Genomic DNA, 23,592 nt, shown 5'->3' with positions numbered 1-23,592 from the left:
TTAAATAAATTAATAAATAGTGAGTGTGAATGGTTGTTTGTCTATATGTGCCCTGTAATTGGCTGGCGACCAGTCCAGGGTATACCCCGCCTCTCGCCCAAAGACAGCTGGGATAGGCTCCAGCACCCCCCACGACCCTTGTGAGGAAAAAGCGGTAGAAAATGAATGAAATTAATAAATAAACAAAAAATAAAAGAATAAAGGAAATGGAAGTGAAAAACACTGTAGTTGGGATAGCAGTGACAATTGGGAAGTAGTAAGACTCAAGTGTGAGTATTTAATTTGAGGTAGTTTAAAGAATATATTTTTTTGGTTCTCTCACATACTTTTATTTTTCAATTTCACTGAAACAATACCATAACTTTGATGTTTTTATATCCATGTTAGCTTGTGATGACTGGTGTGGTGACTATTTAGTTGGAGTGGTTTCTTTCTTTTGTATTGGACGATGTCCGATAGGATGACTAGTAATGAACTGGTTGCTCTTGGCACGTGGTTGGGTGCCTCAAGCTGGGTGAGGGTGGTTGGATGTGGGGTTTTTATTCTGTGTAGACAAGGAATAATATATGTTTTGTTGGGATGAGGTTGGAATTTGAGTGTTTAGGGGGGTGGGACTAGATGTCTTGACATGTGTATATTTATATATACATAGGTATTTTTATTTGTATTGATTTTGGTTGGTCTGTTGTGCTTTGGATGTTTTCATGTTCGAAATAAAGAAGATTTTTTTTTAAAAACGAATGTTTGCAGTGAGTGACAACGACATCCGCTTCTGAATTCCTGGGCAAAATTGCCTAATGATGTATTGTATCAATGGATCTTTACATTTTTGCATTTCATTGATAGATATTTTAGCCACTAACCCCTAAAGCACACACTCTCTGCTGGTAAAATAAGTACAATTATTTAAAAAATTAAATGTAAAAAGCGAAATATGGAATAAAATAAATCGGAATTTGGGGCCTTTCATTCATATCCTTACACGCATGCTTTCTTTCGTCTATTGTAGCTTTAGATGTTTCTGTTCTGTCACAAAAAAACAACAAAATATCGACAGTCAGGCAAAATGATCTGACACATTTGTAGGTTAAATAAAAGGCAAATAAAGTAAAGAAACAAAAAAGTGTTTTTATTTTCTCAAAGTACATATAATGCCATTTTTTCCATTATGTTTAAAAAATTAAATCAGTTCTGGTGGTACGAGGTCGCCCGGTTGATTTCTGTTTCAATGTTAATCCAGTAACTCTGAAGTTGGTAAAGTTGTTGGTGAAGTTGTTTCTTTACTTTATTTGCCTTTTAGTTAACCTACAAATGTGTCAGATCATTTTGCCTGACCCTGTATATACATAGTCATATGATTAAAAAATAAAATGAATTAATTATTAATGAGCTATATCATCTCATATTGCACAGATTTGATTGGTCACTTGGTCACTGAGAAGCTGCATCCTGAGTCACATGTCAGATGATCTTCATTCACTGCATTAAAACATTTGAACAAAACATACAGTTTGTATATTTTTATTTAAAACTTCATACAACCCATACAGCAAACTGTACAATTGAATAATTCACAGTGTCTTAAAAAGAAAATAGCTCCGTAACTGTTTTAAAATTTTAATTTCTATACTATTTAGTTGAATATTCCCACGTTTTACTCCGATGTCTGTAATTCTCATCGTGTCTGATCACATACATTTACTAGTAAATCCCCCTTTTATCACTCCCTTTACATATTTTTCTCTTTTTTTTTGTAAAAAAAACTTACAAAAACTATATTTATAGAAATTCTCCATGTCCACAAAGAAAACCCTGGTTGGCACCAACATGTTTGAGAGTTGTTTTTTGTTGTTGTTGTTGTATTTGTTTTTACTGACAAATGGTAGAAGCAGCACAACTCAAGAGGAAGGGCACCCTCCAATCCTCCCACTATAAAAAAAAAAACAAAACAAAAACGAAGGGGACACATTATACATTATTATTATATATAATTTGATGAATGATATTAGAATTATTCACATTGATAAAACCGGAAAATGTTAAATAAAACAACAAAATTAAGAATTTAATTACCTCCACCAAGGAAATTTTTTAATTATATTTCTCGTTTTTTTTTTTTTTTACAGAAAGATGCAAAAAGTATACATTTGGTGAAAAAACTACTATCTCTAATAACCTTTCATATGAACTCAAACTCAATTGCAAAGACCACATATTATGTTGGATGCTGACAGATTATTTGTAAATAATATTTGCATTAAGCTAACAAACCTATTGCTTCCCTTTAACTTGTTTTCATGGTTTTTTGGATTGTGTTGCTTATTGGAGAAGTAGTCATTGATCACACAATTTTAAACATTTTCAAAAATAATTAATCACAATATATTTGGTGACAGCGCTGTACTCTAATCATTAATTAGGAAGATCGAAAAAAGAACCCAGAATGTAAGTACACAGATTCTACATGGCAGTTCCTATAGTGAAAGTTAAGCTTGTGTGCCTGGAAAGTCACACAAAAGTTAAGTTTGTGTGAGAGAGACTGGCTCAAACTGGTCTACAGTAAGTACGCTCATAACGTGTATTCTCCGCTTAGTACAGTACTGTTCTATGAGTTCACCTGTGAGTGTCGTGGAACTCCGGTTGTGCTATGTGAGTGTGTGTGGCAAGACAAACTTCTGTGAATTAGACTGAAAATACACTAAGCTAATATACTGCAACTAAAGGTGTAATAATATGTAATACTTCCTTGGTAGAGGTTATTTTTTATTTGAATTTTTACTCTTTGGAGCACCTTCATGAAAACTCATACTCAGGGGAATAATACTAATAGAACCAGCCCTAATCGTTGGGGGGTACATAAGAGAAACTATTTGTATGGAACATTTCCATCATATGTTTTTAACCTTGTAGAAATATAATCAACAAAGACACACACTTTTTCCCCATCGGACTGATGGCAATATAATAACCATAATAATATGCATTTTCTATTTAATAAATAAACAAGGTCCAAGGGCCGTGGATGTGGGCTAAAGTGAGGAAGTAGGCTTAAAGTGAGCTCTCTAATGCAATAACATCTATGACGTTTGAGCATGGAGAGCATTCATTTATAACAGTAGAAAGGTAGCAAAATACATTTTTTTTATCCTCTCCTGCTCATCTTCATCTACACACTTTGCAGAAGGGGTTAAATAATTATACAGTGGGTCTCTACTCAACCAATGCTAAGGTTTACACACTGGAGTTTTCTTCCATGGTAAATAGTCTTTTTTTATGATACTTTTTTTTTATATTTATATATACTTGTTGTCTCTTTTGATGTATTTGCCAACCTCACAGAGGTTTTTGCCACACATGCGCTCTGTCAATAGGTCCACTTGAACATTTAGGCTGTCATACTTGTGATTCTGGTTCAGACCAAAAATAAAAAAAGCACATCATTGTGGTTTGCTTAGCATTCACACTGGGATTTTTGTAATGGGACCAAATGCGACGCAATAAAGAACATAGGAACTTAATTGGCATCTTTTGTGGCATATTACGTGATGTAACGCACATATTCCAAACCGAAATGCTGCCTGCTGGGTTAAATACGCACAGTGAGAGATTTGTATTTAATGTCTTAGACTTCGCCAAAAGCTTGTAAAATATACTTTTATAGAGCAGAGCATATCAACAGCAATCACAATGCATTTTCTATGACTTATTTGCTGTTTCTGCATGCGTTTTGCCATCATTTTAACACTGGTCCCTGTCTTTGGTCCATATCGTGTTTATATTGGAGTGAACAGAACTGCACCAAAGTTTGTAAGTGGACTGAGACCCATGTCGAAACCAGTCTTGATCTGCCTTTTTGGTGAACACCAGGGTTCACACTTGATCAAACGACTCGTACTAGTAGAGCAAACAAGTTCCCGTTGAATCCCCCCAATGGTAATCTTTCAGCATGACAAGAATGGATTTGATGACAACAGTACTGATGGAGCGATTGAGACTTTCAGGTTTGATGCTCATATCGGGAAACTATATTGTCGACGTGATGGAGGGGGGTAATTGCTGGGGTGCATACAGAAGAGTTAAAGGATTAAACAAGACAATTATAGGCCAACATGAGCTTTTTATGGTAAGTTAAATTTTGTCTCTTAACCTTTGCTTCCGGATTCGTAGTTTATGCACCGCGTTCATCTTCTTCTTTAGACAGCAAACTACGTACTACTAACATTATGAATGAATTGATTCAAAACACGATTAATCAACAACCGATCAATGATGATGCCCATTCTTTTTTGAAAATAAGTCGTTCCAACAGTCATGTGTTGATTGGTTGTTGTTTGTCAAAAATGGTTTGGTTTAGGAATCCTTCGAATGAGCCGTTCAGGAATGATGTTGGAACGTTCGTTCATTCATTTGTTGGTTGATTCGTTCATTCTGTTTTTCTGTTTGGATCTCTGTAATCCCAATTGCAATGTATTTCAGATGAACACTTGTATGAGTGGCATAGGGACTGAAACCATTAAAACCATTCCAATCAAAAGGGATGTTGGGTCGTTCCGTCATTCGCTCATTCTTGCCCGTTCATTCGTTCATAGTGTTTCTCAGTTTGTAATCCAATTTGTACTGCTAATTTGCTAAAATGGAAACATTAGTAACATTGGGACTGAGTCACTTTGAAACCAGAAGGATTTCATTGGTTCTTTCACCAATTGATTTGTTTGCTCTTTTTGCTCTATACTCACATTTGCACTGCACAAGCACACACCAGTGGCACTGGGACTGAGCTGGTTTGAAACCACGCCAACCAAGAGCGATCTTTTGTTTCTTTGTTCTGTGTTTTGATTTGGATTCCTAAATCCCATTTGCAATGAACAAGTTCTGGACACTTGCTAACATGCGCACACGAGTGGTGCTGGTCGTCTATGGAAAGGTCACATCTTTGGCAATAAAGGTGTTTTTAAACAGATGAAAGTCCACTAGTGTACAAAATCACATGAGGTGTACTGGGCTTGAACACATCTAATCCCGTAAAAGTGTCCACTCTCCATGTGAGTTAATTGCTTGTCTAGTGAAATTACACATCACAAACCTCTAAAAGTGTGTTTTTAGGTACTCAATCTGAGGTACAAAAGCCCCCAAATGACCCTAATTGAAAGTATGTCAGATATTTATTGCCTTCCGCTGATTATGATTTTTCTTCATTGCTGTGTGTTTTCTTCTGTTCTTGTGTTGCGCACGTAAACATCGGACTTGAAACTAAGCATCCGAGTACAACAGAATAAAAATAACATCCTGCTTTTCCTCCAGGATGATGTCTTTTTGGGTGGCGGCAGTCCGCGATGTCATACCTGCGTGGCCGACGCTGCCATTTTGAGTTGTCCGTGTTTGGTCAATGTCCCCATTTCACTGTGGTTCATGGTGAACCGGAGGATTCCGTCGATGCCATTGTCTCTGGTCTCGGGCAGCGCCCCCGACACGTTGCTCAGGAGGCTTTTGCCCTGCGGAGAGCACAGGGTCATGGAAAAACGGGGGTCATCCCAGCGCTGCAGCTCAGGCTGTCCTTTCCTGGGAGACGGCGGTCGTTGTAGGCGTGCATGTTGATCACTGCATCCGTCTTCGCCGCGACCGGGGGCTGTGGTCTGTGTTTCACCCGCCTCTCGCAGGTGAACGACAGTCTGATCTCGTCCACCATGGCACTGCACAAAGACCTCTGGGCAAAAATGGAGGGCGAAGGGATGTGGGTTGGTGGTGGGGAGGGGGCAAAGGGGTAAAGGCCTTAGCTTAAATAACACATTCCTTGAAATATAATGCCCATGTTGAAGAACATGAAAAACTTTTGGGGTTTTAGGGTTTTTTTCCCCACTCAAGTCAGTAAAAATGTAACATCTCAAATTTGTAAAATTCTTCTTCTTCTTTCTTTTTGGACTTTTCCCTTCAGGGGTCGCCACAGCAAATCGATCTCCTCCATCCAACCCTGACTTCTGCATCTGTCTCTCTCACACCAACTACCCTCATGTCCTCCTTCACTACATCCATCAACCTCCTCTTTGGTCTTCCTGGACATGTCCCAACCATCTCAGTCTGGCCTCTCTGACTTTATCTCCATGGCCTCTAACATGTAATGTCCCTCTGATGTACTCGTTCCTGATCCTATCCATCCTGGTCACTCCCAATGAGAACCTCAGCATCCTCATCTCTGCTAACTCCAGTTCTGCTTCCTGTCTTTTCCTCAGTGTCTCTAGACCAAACAACATGGCTGGTCTCACCACAGTTTTGTATACTTTCTTATTTCATTTTTTATTATTATTATTGTTATTATTATTATTATTATTATTTAGTTATTTTCGTCAGAGGCACAGGGTATTCATTACACAACACTAGTTTAAGGCAAGAGCTGCTGCCTTTATTGGTATCAGTTAATATTGGAATCGGTAATGAAGTGCTTGTAAGAAAGCCAATATTGTGGATCTCTAATTATAAGATTGTCTGTACAACTTTTGTTATAGCAAAGTCCAGTCTCGAGGCCAAACAACATGGCTGGTACATGTTTCTTCACCACCTTTTCACAATCTCCATTATTATAGTTATAGTTATAGTCATAACTCCTGACTCCAAGTACTTAAAATTGTCCCCCTTCTGTATCTCTTCTCCCTGTAACCTCACTCTTCCAATTGGGTCCCTCTCATTCACACACATACGTCTTGCTGCTGGTAATCTTCATTCCTCTCCTTTCCGGGGTAAACCTCCACTCTTCTAACAAATCATGCAAATCATACACACGACTTCAAATTTGTAATGAATTATGAACTACATTTTTGTCAAGTAATGCCAAAGAGAATTAATTAAGATTATCCACCAAATAGCATCTTCAGGAAATTGGCAAAGATTAAATTTTTGAAGTACAAAAAAATATTTTCAGCCTCTTTAACTCAAGGAATACTCCAAATAACTGCATCACAGCCAAAAAACACACGGTCTGCCTTTTCCCTTTAAACACAATCCAGCTAAGGAACGATATTTCCACAACTGTGTTCACTTTTACAAAGTGACACTGCTTCCCACAGTCTGAGAATTAGATGCTTGACAACATTAGTGTTTGGTGTGCCGCATGAGATACAAACAGACGATTCTGTCTTTAAAAACAAACAAGCAACCCTGTCGGAGCATTCCCTTTCTCACGGGTACTGTCCCACCTATGTAATGCCTTGGATACTAGGAGTAGAGGATAGAGTCCCGTCCATTCTGTGTCCTTCACGGTAGAAATCCGCCTATTTACATTGTTAATTGTTATGTTGTTCTGTCTAAATAGTGAATATAAAGTGTTGTGATTATACTATTTGCTGTGGCTATGAATCTACTAGAGTCAACTCACTCAACATTTTCTAGCAGGAAGATACCTTGACAAGACCAGATGTGTAACTAACAGGTTTTATAAGTACTATTACTAGTTTCCTGCATGCCTGTAATTGGGAGCTTGTATAAGGGTGCTTGTTAGCTTCAGTGCTACATGCTAGCACAACTGATTTGTAGAATGTTGCGCCTCATTAGTTCCTTATTGATCTCTTATCGGCCATCAGATTAAAAACAAGGCCTATATGTGTCAAAATCCTCAATATTGGCGTTGATAATATCATTATTATTAAGCTTACTGTCAATTATAATTGATGTTCCCGCACTCTCACCATTACTTTTTACTGTATTAAATTTAGTTCCCATTTTATTCATTCATTCATTCATTTTCTACCGCTTATCCTCACAAGGGTCGCGGGGGTGCTGGAGCCTATCCCAGCTGTCTTCAGGCGAGAGGCGGGGTACACCCTGGACTGGTCGCCAGCCAATCACAGGGCACATATAGACAAACAACCATTCACACTCACATTCATACCTATGGACAATTTGGAGTCGCCAATTAACCTAGCATGTTTTTGGAATGTGGGAGGAAACCGGAGTACCCGGAGAAAACCCACGCATGCACGGGGAGAACATGCAAACTCCACACAGAGATGGCCTAGGGTGGGATTGAACTCGGATCTCCTAGCTGTGAAGTCTGCACGCTAACCACTCGACCGCCGTGCAGCCCGTTCCCATATTATATTTTTGCATTTTTTGCAGTGATTGCATCTTAGTCATGTTTGCATGTGGAGCATATGCTAATATGATTAATTTGTACACAACATGCATTGTGCAACATATATATATATATAGCATCTGTGTGTGTGTGTGTGTTTGCCAGCAATGTCAGCTGCCAGCACTAGTCATTAGTGCTGCTGTGAACAAGTTGTGTACTGGAGCATGCAGCAGCCACTCACTTAAACTCAGTGTAGTGCTTTTCAACAGTAAAGGGGGTCATCTACGATGTCGAGTAATGGATTAATTCTCTTTGCTCCAATTTGCATTCATGCCTATTAAAATAAGTAAATATTGTGGCCAAGCAGGGATTAGATTAGCCTCAGGCGTGCAAATCCTTTTATATCATGTTTAAACTACAAGCCGTGACGCTTCACATTGCAATAACCTTCTTTGCAGAAATTAAGTGTTAATGGAGTCCAAATCAGATAGGAGGACTCTTTGTGGGTTGGTATTCACAGTGGACACGTACCTGCTCACGCTCCGCTGTCTTCCTCAGCTTGTAGACAAATTCAGCGATGGCCACAAAGACAGAGAGCAGCAGGCCAGATGCCAGTACGATAAATATGCCACCCAGGTTTTGGATGCCCATGGGGCCCGTTTCTCGGCGCTCGTCATCCAAGCAGCTGCTCCCACTCCACCACTTCTCCCTCAGCATGTGTAGGCGTCCGTCCTCCATGATGTTCAGGATGGCTATGGAGATTTTGTCCCTGTACGGCGAGCCTGGAAGCAACATAAGGCCGCTTTTAGTTCTTTGGATGAGGCGCCAGCTGGATGCGTAATGAGATCCATAAACACACACAGTGGTGGCACGCGGGCTGGTAAAAAAAAAAAGGTGCTTTGCAGTTGCATCCTCTAAGAAAATGTCCGTCATCGTCAAAAAGGGAAACCTTACTAAGGAAATACCCTCCATCCATCCATCCATCCTTTTTCTGTGCCGCTTATCCTCACGAGGGTCGCGGGTATGCTGGAGCCTATCCCAGCTGTCTTCGGGTGAGAGGCGGGGTACACCCTGGACTGGGCGCCAGCCAATCACAGGGCACATATAGACAAACAACCATTCACACTCACATTCATACCTAGCTGACTGGCTGGCGACCAGTCCAAGGTGGACCCGACCTCTCGCCTGAAGACAGGCTGGGATAGGCTCCAGCACCCCCGCGACCCTCGTGAGGATAAGTGCATTTCATTTTTGGTATTTTGAAACTTTTATTGCATAAAGAAAATATTGTGTCATCGATTTTTCCATTATCCATACATTTTCTATGCCGCTTATCCTCACGAGGGTCGCGGGTATGCTGGAGCCTATCCCAGCTGTCTTCGGGCGAGAGGCGGGGTACACCCTGGACTGGTCGCCAGCCAATCACAGGGCACATATAGACAACAACCATTCACACTCACATTCATACCTATGGACAATTTGGAGTCGCCAATTAACCTAGCATGTTTTTGGAATGTGGGAGGAAACCGGAGTACCAGGAGAAAACCCACGCATGCACGGGGAGAACATGCAAACTCCACACAGAGAATCGAACCCACGTTTGATATACAGTGAAAATGATGTTTTGCATCATTGTATCATTCTTGGGATCTTACCGAGGGGGGTGCCGATCCCGTAGCCTTTCATGTCGATGAGACCCCCCACCTGCGTCAGGTTACAATTGCGTCTAGTGATGTAGTCAATGGTGGCGGACTCCATAATGAGGGCATAGTCGGACTTGAGCACCCGCTGAATGCCGTCCTCGATGGACTTGACCAGCGATGTGCTGGGCTTGCTGCTCATGAAGGCCCACATCTTCTCATAAGTAGACACCTTAGATTTCTGGTATCGGGTAGAGCATACAACCAAACATGACACCCTGAGAGTCGACCATTTTGTGTATTTTCCAGCATGTGACCACTTTCAGTTTCTTATCCCTTTAAGCCACATATGGACGTGATTCTATTTGCTTTGTTACCGGATTAGGCGACAGTGAATTAAAGCCAGGCACACGTTTATCCTCATGCTACTCAAGCAGCCATATGCAGCCACTCCATTCGTCTTGCATCAGGCTGTAGTAGCCGTTTATTTTTTATTTTTATTTTTTTTTATATCAGGTCACATTTGTGCCATGTCTAATCTTGGATAATTACTGTCTAAAGACTGAGAGCCACTTCAAATCGGGGGAGATTGTGTTATACTCATACTAAGCAGTCGCTGCTACTGTTTACTTTAAAAAGGAGAATGTTAATATGAGGATGTGGAAAAGTGACAGTTTGGAGATATGGTGAGCGACAGACGCAAAGTTGAATGAGTTTTTCATCTCATCTGTGTTTAAGAGATTAGGAAGACAAGTTAGAACCTTGGCAAAGCTAATGTTTGCAAAACAATATATAAAGAAAGAAAAACTAACATGATTCTTTCCTTGAGATTTTGTACATACAGTGGATTCAAAAGTGGTACAATTTGGAGTTCAACCATATTTTTCTGGGACAACATGCCCCAAAAGTCAAACAAGGTTTTAACACAAACCACCATCAGCGAACAGCTAAAACATTTATTGTTTCTATAGCTGTTTAGTAGAAGTGTCACAAGATTAAAATGTGGCGAGACTTCTAAAAAAATCACTTTGATATATGAAAATCAACTGTCCAATTTTGCCGGCCTCTATATATCGCCATATTCATTCAGGCATGTCATCTCTCGCCTTCAAAAGGGTCAGGAAGAGCATTGGTTCAGTACATACAGTTGTATGAAAAGTATCTGAACCTTTTGGAATTTCTCACATTTCTGCATAAAATCACCATCAAATTTGATCTGATCTTTGTCAAACTCACACAGATAAAAAAACAGTGTCTGCTTTAACTAAAACCACCCAAACATTTATAGGTTTTCATATTTTAATGAGGATAGCATGCAAACACAGACGGAAGGGGGAGGAATAAATAACTGAACCCTCTGCCTAAGGAGACTTAAAGAGCAATTGAAATAATTTTTTACCAAACAATTTAAGTCAGGTGTGTGCCCAATCACTGAGTGGCTTAAAGCTGCACTGCCCACTATAAAACACACACCTGGCAAGAATTGTCTTGATGAGAAGCATTGTCTGACGTGCACCATGGTTCGCTCAAAAGAGCTGTCTGAAGACCTGCGATCATGAATTGTTGATTTGTGTAAAGCTGGGAAAGGTTACAAAACCATCTCTAAAAGTCTGGATGTTCATCAATCGACAGTCAGAGAAGTTGTCTACAAATGGAGAGAGTTTGGCACTGTTAATTCTCTCCCAAGGAGTGGCCGTCCACTAAAGATGACACCAAAAGTTCAGCGCAGAATACTCAGAGGGGTAAAAAAGAACCCTAGAGTGTCTGCTGAAGACTTACAGAAATCACTGACACAGTCCAATATCTCTGTGCACAATGTAAAACAATGGCCAAAAATGGTGTTCATGGGAGGACACCATGGAGGAAGCCACTGCTTTCTAAAAAAAAACATTGTTGCTCGTTTAATATTCACAAAGATCACATCACATTTGATGGTGATTTTATGCAGAAATGTGAGAAATTCCAAAAGGTTCAGATACTTTTTCATACCACTGTATACTGCATATTACAATACCTTTTCTTATGAGACCATTACAGAAAAATACCAAGGCTCACAAATGGAGCAAGTGTGATGATAACCACAGAACAGGAAATTGCTCAAAGCACCTGTATGACTGCTCATTATAATATGAGAAATACCATTAATTAAATATATATTATAATTCCAGCAATGCCTATAAAAGGCCAAAAGGGGTAATATCAGTTGTGCTTTTGCTTTTATAGAACACAACAATCCTGCAAAACAAGAAGGTTTACAGTTTACAGAATAAATATAACCAATCACAAATTGTCAATTGACAAAATTCTACAGTACTTACGATTAGATACTCCCTTCAAAATAGGTGATAAATGTAAGACGGATTTAAATGTATGCAAATGAATATACGCTAATTGTGTTTTCCAAAAGGGTGTAGACCATAGATCATAATCAGCCTTGGGTGCATTCCTCGGCTTTAAAGTCACAGTTCGGTTAATGTTTAGTACAATAAGAAAACAAAACATAAAACTGCTTAACACCAATGCATTCCTTCAATCTATGATATTAATATTTTTCATAATTCATACTATACCTTGAAGAAAGTCATGGTTGCGCCGTCACGCACCACTCCGTACTCTATCTTGGTCTGTTTGGCGATGTCGTCTGCTGAGTCCGCTGGTGAGTCCATCCTCTCCACGGTGAGGAACGCCGCCAGATTAGCCGTGTAGGACGATATAATGATGAGCGTGAAGAACCACCAGATCCCGCCGATGATCCTGGTGGACAAGGCTTTGGGCATCAGCTCAGAGCCTGTTAAGAAACAAGATGCTATTTAGCCTTTTATTCCCCTAAAACTGGACTTGGATCGAGTGTAGAAAAAAAAAAAGACAATTGCATTCTTGTTTGTTTACAAGGCAGCGGAAATAATAATTGGCGGTGCTGATAGAGGAAATAAAGCCAGTTTGCAAAACAAACAGGCCGAGCTTGTAAAACTGTATCGCACCCGGAGATTTACACAAGAAATAAAACCTTTCCGCAGTTCCTAGAAAACCTGTGAAATTAAATGGATATATCTAGTGGAATTTACATAATCAACAAAAAACATGAGATACTAAATGTGATAAACTTCAGCATAGACCAAAATACCCGATTGAGTAGAGAAGTATTTATATTATGTTACAGGTGACACCAAATGACTTCTCTCTTTTCTTCATGTCACTCACACAGCAATGATGTGACCAATGACGAGTCTCAAAGGTTGTTAGCAAGTTAGTGAAAGACAGTGGAAGCGTTATTAACTCATTCGTTACCAAAGACATATTTATTCACCTTTTTTAGTTTTTTTGTGCTAGAGGTAAAAAAGAGGTGATGGCGCAACTGCACAATAGAAGAGATCATGTTTGGTGAAGTTTTAAGCTGTGGTTGGTTGAGTGAGGGTGGTTGGATGTGGGGTTTTTATTCTGTGTAGACAAGGAATAATATTTGTTTTGTTGGGATAAGGATGGGATCTGGGTGGTTAGGGGGGTGGGACTAGATAAGTCTTGACTTCTTCCCACTCCCTTTCGGACACGTGTACGTTTATATATACATAGGTATTTTTATTTGTATTGATTTGGGTTGGTTTGTTGTGATTTGGATGTTTTTCATGTTCGAAATAAAGAAGAAAAAAAAAGCTGTAAAAACGGCAATAGCTCGAGATGCATCTTTGTCCAGGGTGTACCCTGCCTCTCGCCCGAAGACGGCTGGGATAGGCTCCAGCACCCCCGTGACCCTCATGAGGAAAAGCAGTAGAAAATGAATGAATAATATTAGGACTGGCTGCACGGTGTTCGAGTGGTTGGTGTGCAGGCCACGCAGCTAGGAGGCCGGAGTTCGATTCCACCCTCGGCATCGCTGTGTGGAGCGAGTGTGCTGTGGGCGAGAGGCGGGGTACACCCTGGACTGGTCGCCAGCCAATCACAGGGTACATATAGACAAACAACCATTCACACTCACATTCATACCTAAGGACAATTTGGAGTCGTCAATTAACCTAACATGCATGTTATGCGTGGGTCGGGAATCAAAACTCAGTTTGATTCCCGACATATGGAATCAAACATATGGAAATTGTCTGGTTTGTACTTTTAATACAATTGATACTAAGCTTTTCCTGGTGTATGTTCATTGTTCAGCTATTTGCATTGTTTTCTCAACATAATTTACAGTGAAAGCATCAGTGTTATATACGACATGTCAAATCCTATCTGTATCCTTTTATAACATGACCCTGAACTTATCGCAATGTCCTGCCATGAATTCTATTACAGATTATATAAAGTAATTTTTAGTCCTATCAAAAATCGGAACATAAGCGCCGCAAAACCCCGCAGCCTCGTCTTGTATGCATCTCCTCTGTGGAGCAATTCCACTTTCCCGATGGCTCGCTGACTGACGTTAAAGTTACTTTATATCTCATCTCTGACAACCTTTAAAATACCCTTGCGGTTTTCTCTGTTACTTTCCTGAGAAGATTTATGACAGCAATTGTGAAGAGTAACAAGCCCACGGATGGGGGTGGGCAGAGTGGCCCGCTCTTTAACCTCTCCCACCAAATTTGATTGCATTCGTCCTTTGTGGCTTGACGGAGGCACTGTGCGCTAACAAACAAGGGGAGGGACGCCGCCATCCCTTAATTCACTGTGACTGCAGGGAGGGTGGACTCCCACGTGTGCGCTTGTGCTGAAAAGCGCTGGAAGCGCTGGATTAAATTCCACACCGTTAAAATGCTGCTGTCAGCAGAGGGGAAGGTATACGGTATATATGGTGCCGCTTCGGAACTCTCGGTTAAATGTGGAAAGTACATCAGTCATCGGGCGGCAAAGGTTGTAAAAACGTCAATAGGTTTGTTCTTACAAGGGAGGGATGACAGCGGTGATGTTGGAGTAGACTAACGTTACGTCAATGGCTGTGACTGCTGGGAAGACTAAAAACTTGTCTGATTATCATTATTAGGCACTAATGCACAATACAATGGAGGACAGGAAGTGTAAACATGATGTTCCTTAATGTGACTTTATTAAGAATATTCAAAACAAATTAAGCCAATACCACTACCATTTGTATACGAGAGGTTTCAAAAAGTCATAAACATCAGGTGAATTTGCACAAAGTAGTAGTAGTATGACGGATACCCGAACTTTACTCAGTATCAGAATGTAAACTCAATGAGTAGTATTGCATATCACTAGTAGCAATGCAGTCACCTGCAATATAGCAGCATAAGGCGCCGCTAATAAATTGGGTCGATGGAAAAAAACACACCAAGGAAATAAAGTTGGAATAGGTGCAGATTCTGGAAAATCTAGAAAGCTTTCTGTGCAGGTTATTGTGTGTAGCTGCTCTATAGGAGTCCTTACAAAGGGCCGAAAAATGATCATAATAGGTCCCTTTTAACACATAATTCAAAATGCATATCGTAAATACACATTAATGATGGTGGCTGTTCCCAAATACATGATGTGGCTGGGAGATCAACACAGACAGCACCTTTTGTTTTGCCATGAGTTGAATTCAATCGTGTTTCTCGCCTCAATAAACAAAAATGGAGTCAAAGATAGCTGAATGTGTGACAAGATTGAAATAGAGAAAAATACAAAGGTGGCGTCCGTGTTGATCTCGCTGTCACATTGTGTTTTTGGGAACATTGTAACACTCTTCAGTGAAGGCAGAAGCTATCGTTTATCCCTTTCATTCATCAATTATGTGCATTTAGAATTGTTTTATGCAGGTAAAGCTGTAATTGGAAAACTGGTAAAACATTTTCAGCCAACTACTGATGACATCATAGACAGGTGACTGAGTTGACTTCCTGTTCCTGTTTCCATGTACTGGCATGCTAATAGGTTGTTAACAAGGACACATACATTAAGAACACAGTTCACAATTATCCTCACAAGAGTCGCGGGGGTACTGGAGCCTATGCCAGCTGATTAGCATTAGCTGCATGTTCTATGGAATTTTGTCCATCATCCATAATTCTTTAGTGAAACATTTCCTGTGTGTTCCAATGAGAGAAAAAAACGACTTGCATGAGTGAGCTAACAATCCATGTAATGGGACCCACCTATTTTGACTAGAAAGCACTCTTAAAGGACCCCTTCCAAATATGGCAACAATGTTCCATTTACACAGTGATTCTCAAATAGTGAGACAGGGCCCCCCTGGGGTAGGGTGCAGTGGACCGTCAGGTGGGGCGCGTGAGAGGCAGGGAGTACTCACTACGAGTGCAAACCGTATGAATTTGTCATACTCAGCATGCAATTTGACTCTTGAATACGCTTCGCTGCTCTTCATTTTGTTGCATTTCGCGGGTTTCAGTTTCGAGTTCAGTCTGTACAGTACAGATAAATAAATAGATATTATCAGTTTCTCGATAGTATTTACTGTAACGTGACCTGCATATTAACTAAGCTGCATGGCAGGAGCTAACACCGAACTTTTATGTTTAACCTCACGTCTCGAGCCATGACTTAGAAGTAACGTTAGCGACAAGATTTGCTGCTGCATCGACTGTGGGTTTGGGAAAGTTAAAGCTAGGTTAAATATAGTATAGCTAGTATAGTAGAACGTTGTGGCAATGGGCTGAAAAGTTAGTCAACTAGTGGATACTGACTCTCAACATCGCTAGGAAGACTCCGTTCAATGCACACTTGCTCTCAACATTTTTTTTACCTGAGTTCTATGCTGAATTTACCAACTCAACAGGGAGCGTGCTGGAAGATACAGCCATCCCGTCAGGCAGCAGCCTGTTTTTAAGGCGTTGAATGGGGCTGGCACCCAAATACATCTCGGACCTCGTTCAAATTTACTCTCCAGCACGGTTACTGAGGTCCGAGGGCGAACTCCAACTTGTGGTGCCTAAGATGAGACTTAAAACCAGGGGGGACCGAGCCTTTTCTGTGGTTGGCCCCAAACTATGGAACTCTCTCCCCTCCCAAGTAAAAAAAGGCCCCCAACATCGAAAGCTTTAAGACTCGTCTTAAAACCCACTTTTATTCTCTGGCTTTTAACTCGGAGTGAGTCTTTTAGTTCTTCGTTTTAATTTTTTTTATACTTTTATTGCTTTGTTTCTTGTTTTTTAATATTTTAACATATATTTTACTATTTTATTTCTTAAATGATCTTTTAGTTTTGGATTATTACTTTTTATTTTTACTAGTCTGTGCAGCACTTTGGAAACTCTGTTTATAAAATGTGCTATATAAATAAAGTGGATTGGATTGGATTTATTAATCTCTTATTTTGTCCATTAAACATTAAGCAAAACACTACGTAATAAGTATTAAAATGAAAACCTCTTTGGAGGTGTGTTAATAAAGAGCGCTACGGGAGGACTAGGTTATTCCCACTACCTGCCAATTTTTGTCTATTTAGAACACACACAGAAAAGCGAAAGATGCGTGTTCATGTTTTTCTTCACAAAAAAGTGAAGTTTTCCTTTGATCCGACCCAAATAACTTTGAAAAGGAGTTAAAAAACCAAACAAACATTTATAGCATCCGCATGTCCTTTGTAGTCATATCACTTTGCACGGAAAAAAAAAAAATGAGCCAATTACGTACAAAAAGTGCTGCATTGTTTGGTGATTCAAAGGGAATGCTGTGTTATTCTTTGCTATTATGCTAATAAAGTGAGGATCCAAATCTTGATGCTAATCAAGGATAAATGTTTGACATTGCCCCCAGTGTCCAGTATCCCAAAGCTACCTTTGTTCTAGAATAAAACAAGTCACGGTGGGGTGTCCTTTGTGTGAGCTAACTCTTCTACTCGTGGATCACAGCATAGAAAAAGGTAAAAATTGGTCAAAACATGCACCCCGTCTGTGTTATTAATTTTCGGATAAATGTTGGCGCTGTTATTAAACACAAGAAGTTTGACTCTTGTAAGTCACAAGTCGCCGTATGAGCTCCTACGTGTAAAAATGAATAAAATCACAAAATATATATACACGTAGATCACACTCATTTTCAGACCCGCAAAGCTTGTAGGAAGGAAATTGGAATACAAATCGCGTATGTCGCAAATATAATGTGTACATTGGCATGGCACATGATACATGCCGGTGGTTGTCATGCCATGGACGGCAGTGTGTCCGACATTAATGCACCTTGCGCGGCCACGGCAGGCGGCTTGTCCTACTGTATACTCTGGTTCTTCTTGTCACGATAGCTGTAGGAAGCCATTCATTCATTCATTTTCTACCGCTTTTCCTCACAAGGGTCGCGGGGGTGCTGGAGCCTATCCCAGCTGTCTTTGGGCGAGAGGCGGGGTACACCCCAGACTGGTCGGCAGCCAATCACAGGGCACATATAGACAAACAACCATTCACACTCACACCCATGGACAATTTGGGGTCGCCAATTAACCGAGCATGTTTTTGGAATGTGGGAGGAAACCGGAGTACCCAGAGAAAAGCCACGCATGCACGGGGAAACTCCACACAGAGATGGCCGAGGATGGAATCGAACCCTTGTCCTCCTAGCTGTGAGGTCTGCGCGCTAACCACTCGACCACGGTGCCGCCCCCTAGGAAGCCAATATTGGCATTTGAAGTGAGCGGGCTGATGCCCACACACGTACGTTCCGGAGGATAGTGGAACGTACAACAGCCTTACATAAACTATACCTAATACGCACTTGAATGCTACATCTACGTAAATCCGATTTTCTTTTATTATGCTGATGTACGTGGATTGAACGAACGTCGAAACCTTGCGGAGCATATGGTAGATTCTACTACTTTTGTTCACATTTCCTTCACAGGAAATGATCAGACATATGTTTGTTGCTGAGTGCGAGTCACATTTGAAGTACTGAGCGTCTTCTGTGTTCCTCGTGTTGTGTATGACACCTCACTCCCACAGACAAGCTGCTCGTTTTCTTTTTCTTCTTTTTCCCTTTTTCCCCTCAAACACAACCATTTGCATTTTAAACACGTCAAGGAAATGGCTTCCGTCTCAGCTGCTGTCACCGCGTTTGGCAGGCGAGCGCAGGAAGAAGCCTTGTTTATGTGACACAAACAAAACTCACCTATGAGTGAAAACTCGCACACTTGGTGTGTCTGTCTATCTACAGTATCCATCTTTCTAACCATCCATCCATCTGGTGACTAACTAGCTCATTTGGTAGCGATTCTTCTCTGTGGTGCGTTCAAAGCCCTGCATGCCTGCACCGACAAATTGGCAGAACCGCTGTGTGGTTACATGGCAGTCAATGAACAGGAACCTCCAATGTGTTTTTGCTATCCACTGCACTGACATACAAAAGCCTCCTCCTTGGTTTGTTTTGTTACTCTGAGGTTAAACATTTTATGACCTGACAATTTTGACTAGTGACGACTTACAATGTTAATTTTGTTTATCTTTCCACTGAAAGTTTTATTGAAAAAAACAGACAAAGATCCACAGTACGGATATTTTTAGCAGCTTTTTTCCACTCGGTCTTATTGAAATACATTAAAAATTCAATTTGTAACCTAGAAAATAATTGGATAAAAAATATATAATTTAAATAGGGCTGCACGGCGGTAGAGTGGTTAGCGCGCAGACCTCATAGCTAGGAGACCAATTCCACCCTCTGCCATCTTTGTGTGGAGTGCATGCTTAGGTTTTCATGCGTGTATTCCTCCCACATTCCAAAAACATGCTAGGTTAATTGATGACTCCAAATTGTCCATAGGTATGAATGTGAGTGTGAATGGTTGTTTGTCTATATGTGCCCTGTGATTGGCTGGCGACCAGTCCAGGGTGTACCCCCGCCTCTCGCCCAAAGAGCAGCGCAGTCCTTCCAATGCAGTTTCTCTTCCATACTTGCCATTTATGCATTTGAAAATTGCAGTTTGTTAGCACTAACAATTCTCAATTATGTATACCACATTCCTTTCCAGTCAGTATGACACATTTACATCACAAAGTCATTCTGTTGTAATGACTTGCACCCGACCCAATCTGCTACAAAGTTTCACTCTCTCTTCTTCTTCCATATATCCAGACTCAAAAATATATGGCTCTGGTTCCTCATTTGTCTAAAAGTAGTCGGTGGCGGCAGCTCTCATATCCTACCATGATTTGTAGTATCAAACAGAAGCGATTGATACACTACTGTTATTGAAGGAAGTAACGCCATATGTTTTTTTTAATAATAATACTGTGGGTATTGCATGTTATCATGAATGTATCTATTAGTATACATATATTAACAGAACATTTATACAATGATATAGGTGTGTTCCGTGACGTGTATTGTTAGCTTCCTGAGATGTTGAAAAGTGTAAATACACCCTGGGCCATCTATACTGCACTGGAGTGATATTTCCACTACTTCATCCTGGTCCCCGCTGGCCTTCACTCACATTTAACCCTCCAAACATGGCCTGTTTGCTTGCACTATCACTTCTATTGCTGCTGTTTTATTGCTATTTCTCAAACTTTGTGGATTATTTCCAGTAATCAATAAAAACCCTGCAAGGAGCGATCACATAACGCTTATTTTTAATATACGTGGTACACTATTGTAAAGTATAACATAATATTAACCTTGTATTTGCATGATTTTATTCTCTTTTCATCTTAATCACAAGTGAGGCATGTGAATAATATACGGTGGTTACCCAATGCCTAATTAAGCACTTCTGACTATACCACACCTGCCAGTTGTAGCTTTGCCGACAGCTGGCATTTGTCAAACTTGTCCTCCAATGTACCATTATTTTTTTTGTGTGTGTGTGTGACCCAACACCCTGAAGGCACCACATGAGGGGTCAGCGACGGGAAATAAACGCTTGCAACACCGTCTAGCCTCACCTGACAATGTCTGACAAGCTTCACTCTTTTTTTTTTTTTCTTTCAAAACAGCAGGTGGGCGACAAGCGCCCCGCTATGTCAGGAAAGACGGAGCACCACAGTCGTTCCTGACGGCTGAACATCTCGTAAAAAAAAATAAAAAATCTTGTCAGTTAGAGAGGCAGGAAGTGGAAGCTAGCGGTGCGGAGACAAAAGCGAGAAGATGAGGTGAAGGGGGATTGTTTTTGACAGCCAAGGAGGGGGCACCATGCCGTACCTTGTTGCATCAAGGAACCCACTCCAAACCAGAAGCTGTTCAGGAGCGTGAAGTTGTTCTCCACCACGTCGGATCCCGGATTGCAGGGGTGGGCGTCATACCACTCGTATGGGCTGAACCTGTGAAGCAGGAAGTTGAGTTTTTTGAGTCAAAAGTTACATTGTCTAACAACAATGAGAAAACTGTTCTCAGACTTGGAGCTATTTTGTAGTTCAGTCATGTCAACTTTGAGCAGAAAAGTAACAATACTGTCAGAACGGGAAGTCTGCAAAAGTGGGAGGGGAGTTGCAGTCTAAAAAAAATGCACTCAAGTACAAGCTTCTTCAAGGAAAATTTTACAAAAGTAGTAGTGGTAGCAATAGTGGTAGTAGTTGTGGTTGTTTGTCTATATGTGACCTGGGATTGGCTGGCGACCAGTACAGGGTGTACCCTGTCTCTCGGCCAAAAGTCATCTGGGATAGGCTCCAATATACCCCCACGACCCTGGTGAGGACAATCGGCATAGAAAATGGATGGATGGATTTTTATTATACTCCGCAGAGTGGACAAGTGGTTAGCATGTTGGCCAATCAGGATACCTGGGATTGAATCTTGACTTGGGCATCTCTGTGTGGAGTTTGCATGTTCTCCCAGTGCATGCGTGGGTTTTCTCCGGGTACTCCGGTTTCCTCCCACATTCCAAAAACATGCTAGGTTAATTGGTGACTCCAAATTGTCCATAGGTATGAATGTGAGTGTGAATGGTTGTTTGTCTATATGTGCCCTGTGATTGGCTGGCAACCAGTCCAGGGTGTACCCTGTGTCTCAAAGTCAGCTGGGATAGGCTCCAGCATACCATCGCTACCCTAATGAGGATAAGCGGCATAGAAAATTGATGCATTTTTATTTTTAATATTTTATTTTGGAAATATAAATGCTAATTGAAAAAAAATCTCAATGCCAATACATAAATACCAATAAAATGTCAAAACCAATAAAAAATACCATCACCAACAACAATTCCAATAGTAGCTACCAACATCAATACCAATATCAATAAAAAAATACCAGTAGAAAATGCCTATACCAGACAACGATACCAATACCAACACCCATACCCATACTTATAAAAAAAATCCCAATCCCAATACAAAATACCAATAAAATGTCAAAACCAATAAAAAAAAATACCATTACCAACAACAATTCCAATAGCAGCTACCAACATCAATAGCTACCAAAAAAAAACTACCAATACCAGTAGAAAATGCCAATACCAGACAACGATACCAACATCAATGCCAATATCAACACCAATACTGATAGAATACCAATAAACTACAGTAAACCTCGGATATATCGGATTCAATTGTTCCCACTGGTTTTGTCCGATATAAGCGAAATCCGTTATATGCGTATACCGGAAAATGTCCGTTTTACACATATATCGGATTTATATCCGGTATATGTGTAAATCGGATTTCATCCGTTATAAAAAGGCACTTCCTTGACTATGTTTCCAATGTACCTGGACGCGCAGGCAACGCTGCAAACGCTGCAAATGACGTCGTATAGCGGCCTGTCACGATTCGGCGAATCGGAGCGCCACGATGCAGCCATCTGATATATGCGGGGGAAATTTAATGGAAATGCATTGGAACGGGACTGGAGATTTTGTCCGAAATAGGTGAAATCCGTTATAAAAAATCCGATATATGCAATGAATTTTTATTGGAAATGCATTACAGAAAAATTGGTTCTTTTTTATCTGTCCGTTGTGAGCGAATTTCCGATATATCCGAGGTTTACTGTAATTACTAACATCCATACCAGTACTAGCTACCAACATCAATACCAACACCAACCAAAAAAAAAATACCAATACCATACCAAACTATCTATAGAAAACACATATCAATACCAAGAAACACCACCATCAATACAAACTAAAAATAGCAGCACCAGTACCTACTATGCTAATATCAACACCAATACCAATACAAATCATATATTTTTAAAAAAGTTAACACAATTCTGACAGTATCAATTAAAACGATGATGATGATTCTTATTCTCGTAGAATGGAACTAAAGCGATTGTTGTTGAATTATTGTTTGTCACTACAATCCAAGGGCGTCAAATGTCACATTAGAGAAGCTGAAGAACAAATCCATAAAGAATGCATCCTGCAATCCGTTGCCATTTCCTTGCTGTAAAAGCTGTGCGCCTTTATTGCACATTGAGTCATTTTCAGGAGGCAGGTGCTGAGATAAAACATCCTAAATGTCACGCCTTTAAAAGTTATTTGGATAAATATGAAGAATCACACTCCACCCGCCTTCTTTACTCTCATACGTCTCCTGAAAACGTATCCAATGCCCTTTTTGTCCTTTTGGAAAAAAAAGGGGGATAAATAATAACCATAATGCTTCACAGGGCTGATGGGGGATGTGGTGGAAGTAGATCATGTCACTTCTCATTTGGAGCGATGGAGCTGACTACAAAGTATTTTATCCAGCACATTCTGTAGCTACACGTCAAACTAATGACATGCCCCGCAGTCTAACGTGTCAGCGGTGATGAATAAAAAGCATATGCAAACGTCTTAAGAGTACAAATATGACACTCTGGAAGTTTCATTTAGTTTCACCTTCTGTTAGATTAGAAGTCGTAGAGTTTGTTTCAATCATCTATCCATTCCTCTACTTTATTCCGCCTCATGTTTTCCGCACCCGACGTCAAAATGTTCAGCTGAGTCAGGACACATCTGCTATCTATCATGATTGTTTATTTTTTTTTATTCCCACGTTTAATGTAATTTCAGATTTTGTGGAA

The 23,592-nt window shown here is 40.4% G+C and overlaps 1 protein-coding gene across 2 annotated transcripts in view; it reads right to left on the bottom strand.

The window, feature by feature from the left end:
- Positions 1–1,507: 1,507 nt before the first annotated feature.
- Positions 1,508–23,592, bottom strand: part of grik3 (glutamate ionotropic receptor kainate type subunit 3) — a 129,178-nt gene continuing 107,093 nt past the window's right edge. For both annotated transcript variants that reach the window (XM_058054178.1, XM_058054179.1), the window contains 5 exons: positions 20,779–20,897; positions 12,273–12,490; positions 9,718–9,943; positions 8,594–8,844; positions 1,508–5,702 (listed from right to left, as the gene is read on the bottom strand). In XM_058054178.1, coding sequence (XP_057910161.1) covers positions 5,337–5,702; positions 8,594–8,844; positions 9,718–9,943; positions 12,273–12,490; positions 20,779–20,897 — 1,180 coding nt within the window. In that variant the 3' untranslated portion in view covers positions 1,508–5,336. The remainder of the gene's footprint in view (positions 5,703–8,593; positions 8,845–9,717; positions 9,944–12,272; positions 12,491–20,778; positions 20,898–23,592) is intronic.

The sequence above is a fragment of the Doryrhamphus excisus genome, chromosome 17 (assembly GCF_030265055.1).
Source record: "Doryrhamphus excisus isolate RoL2022-K1 chromosome 17, RoL_Dexc_1.0, whole genome shotgun sequence".
NCBI lineage: Eukaryota > Metazoa > Chordata > Actinopteri > Syngnathiformes > Syngnathidae > Doryrhamphus > Doryrhamphus excisus.
Note: the sequence above shows the minus strand (reverse complement) of the source record. Positions and strands in the feature narration are given on the sequence as shown.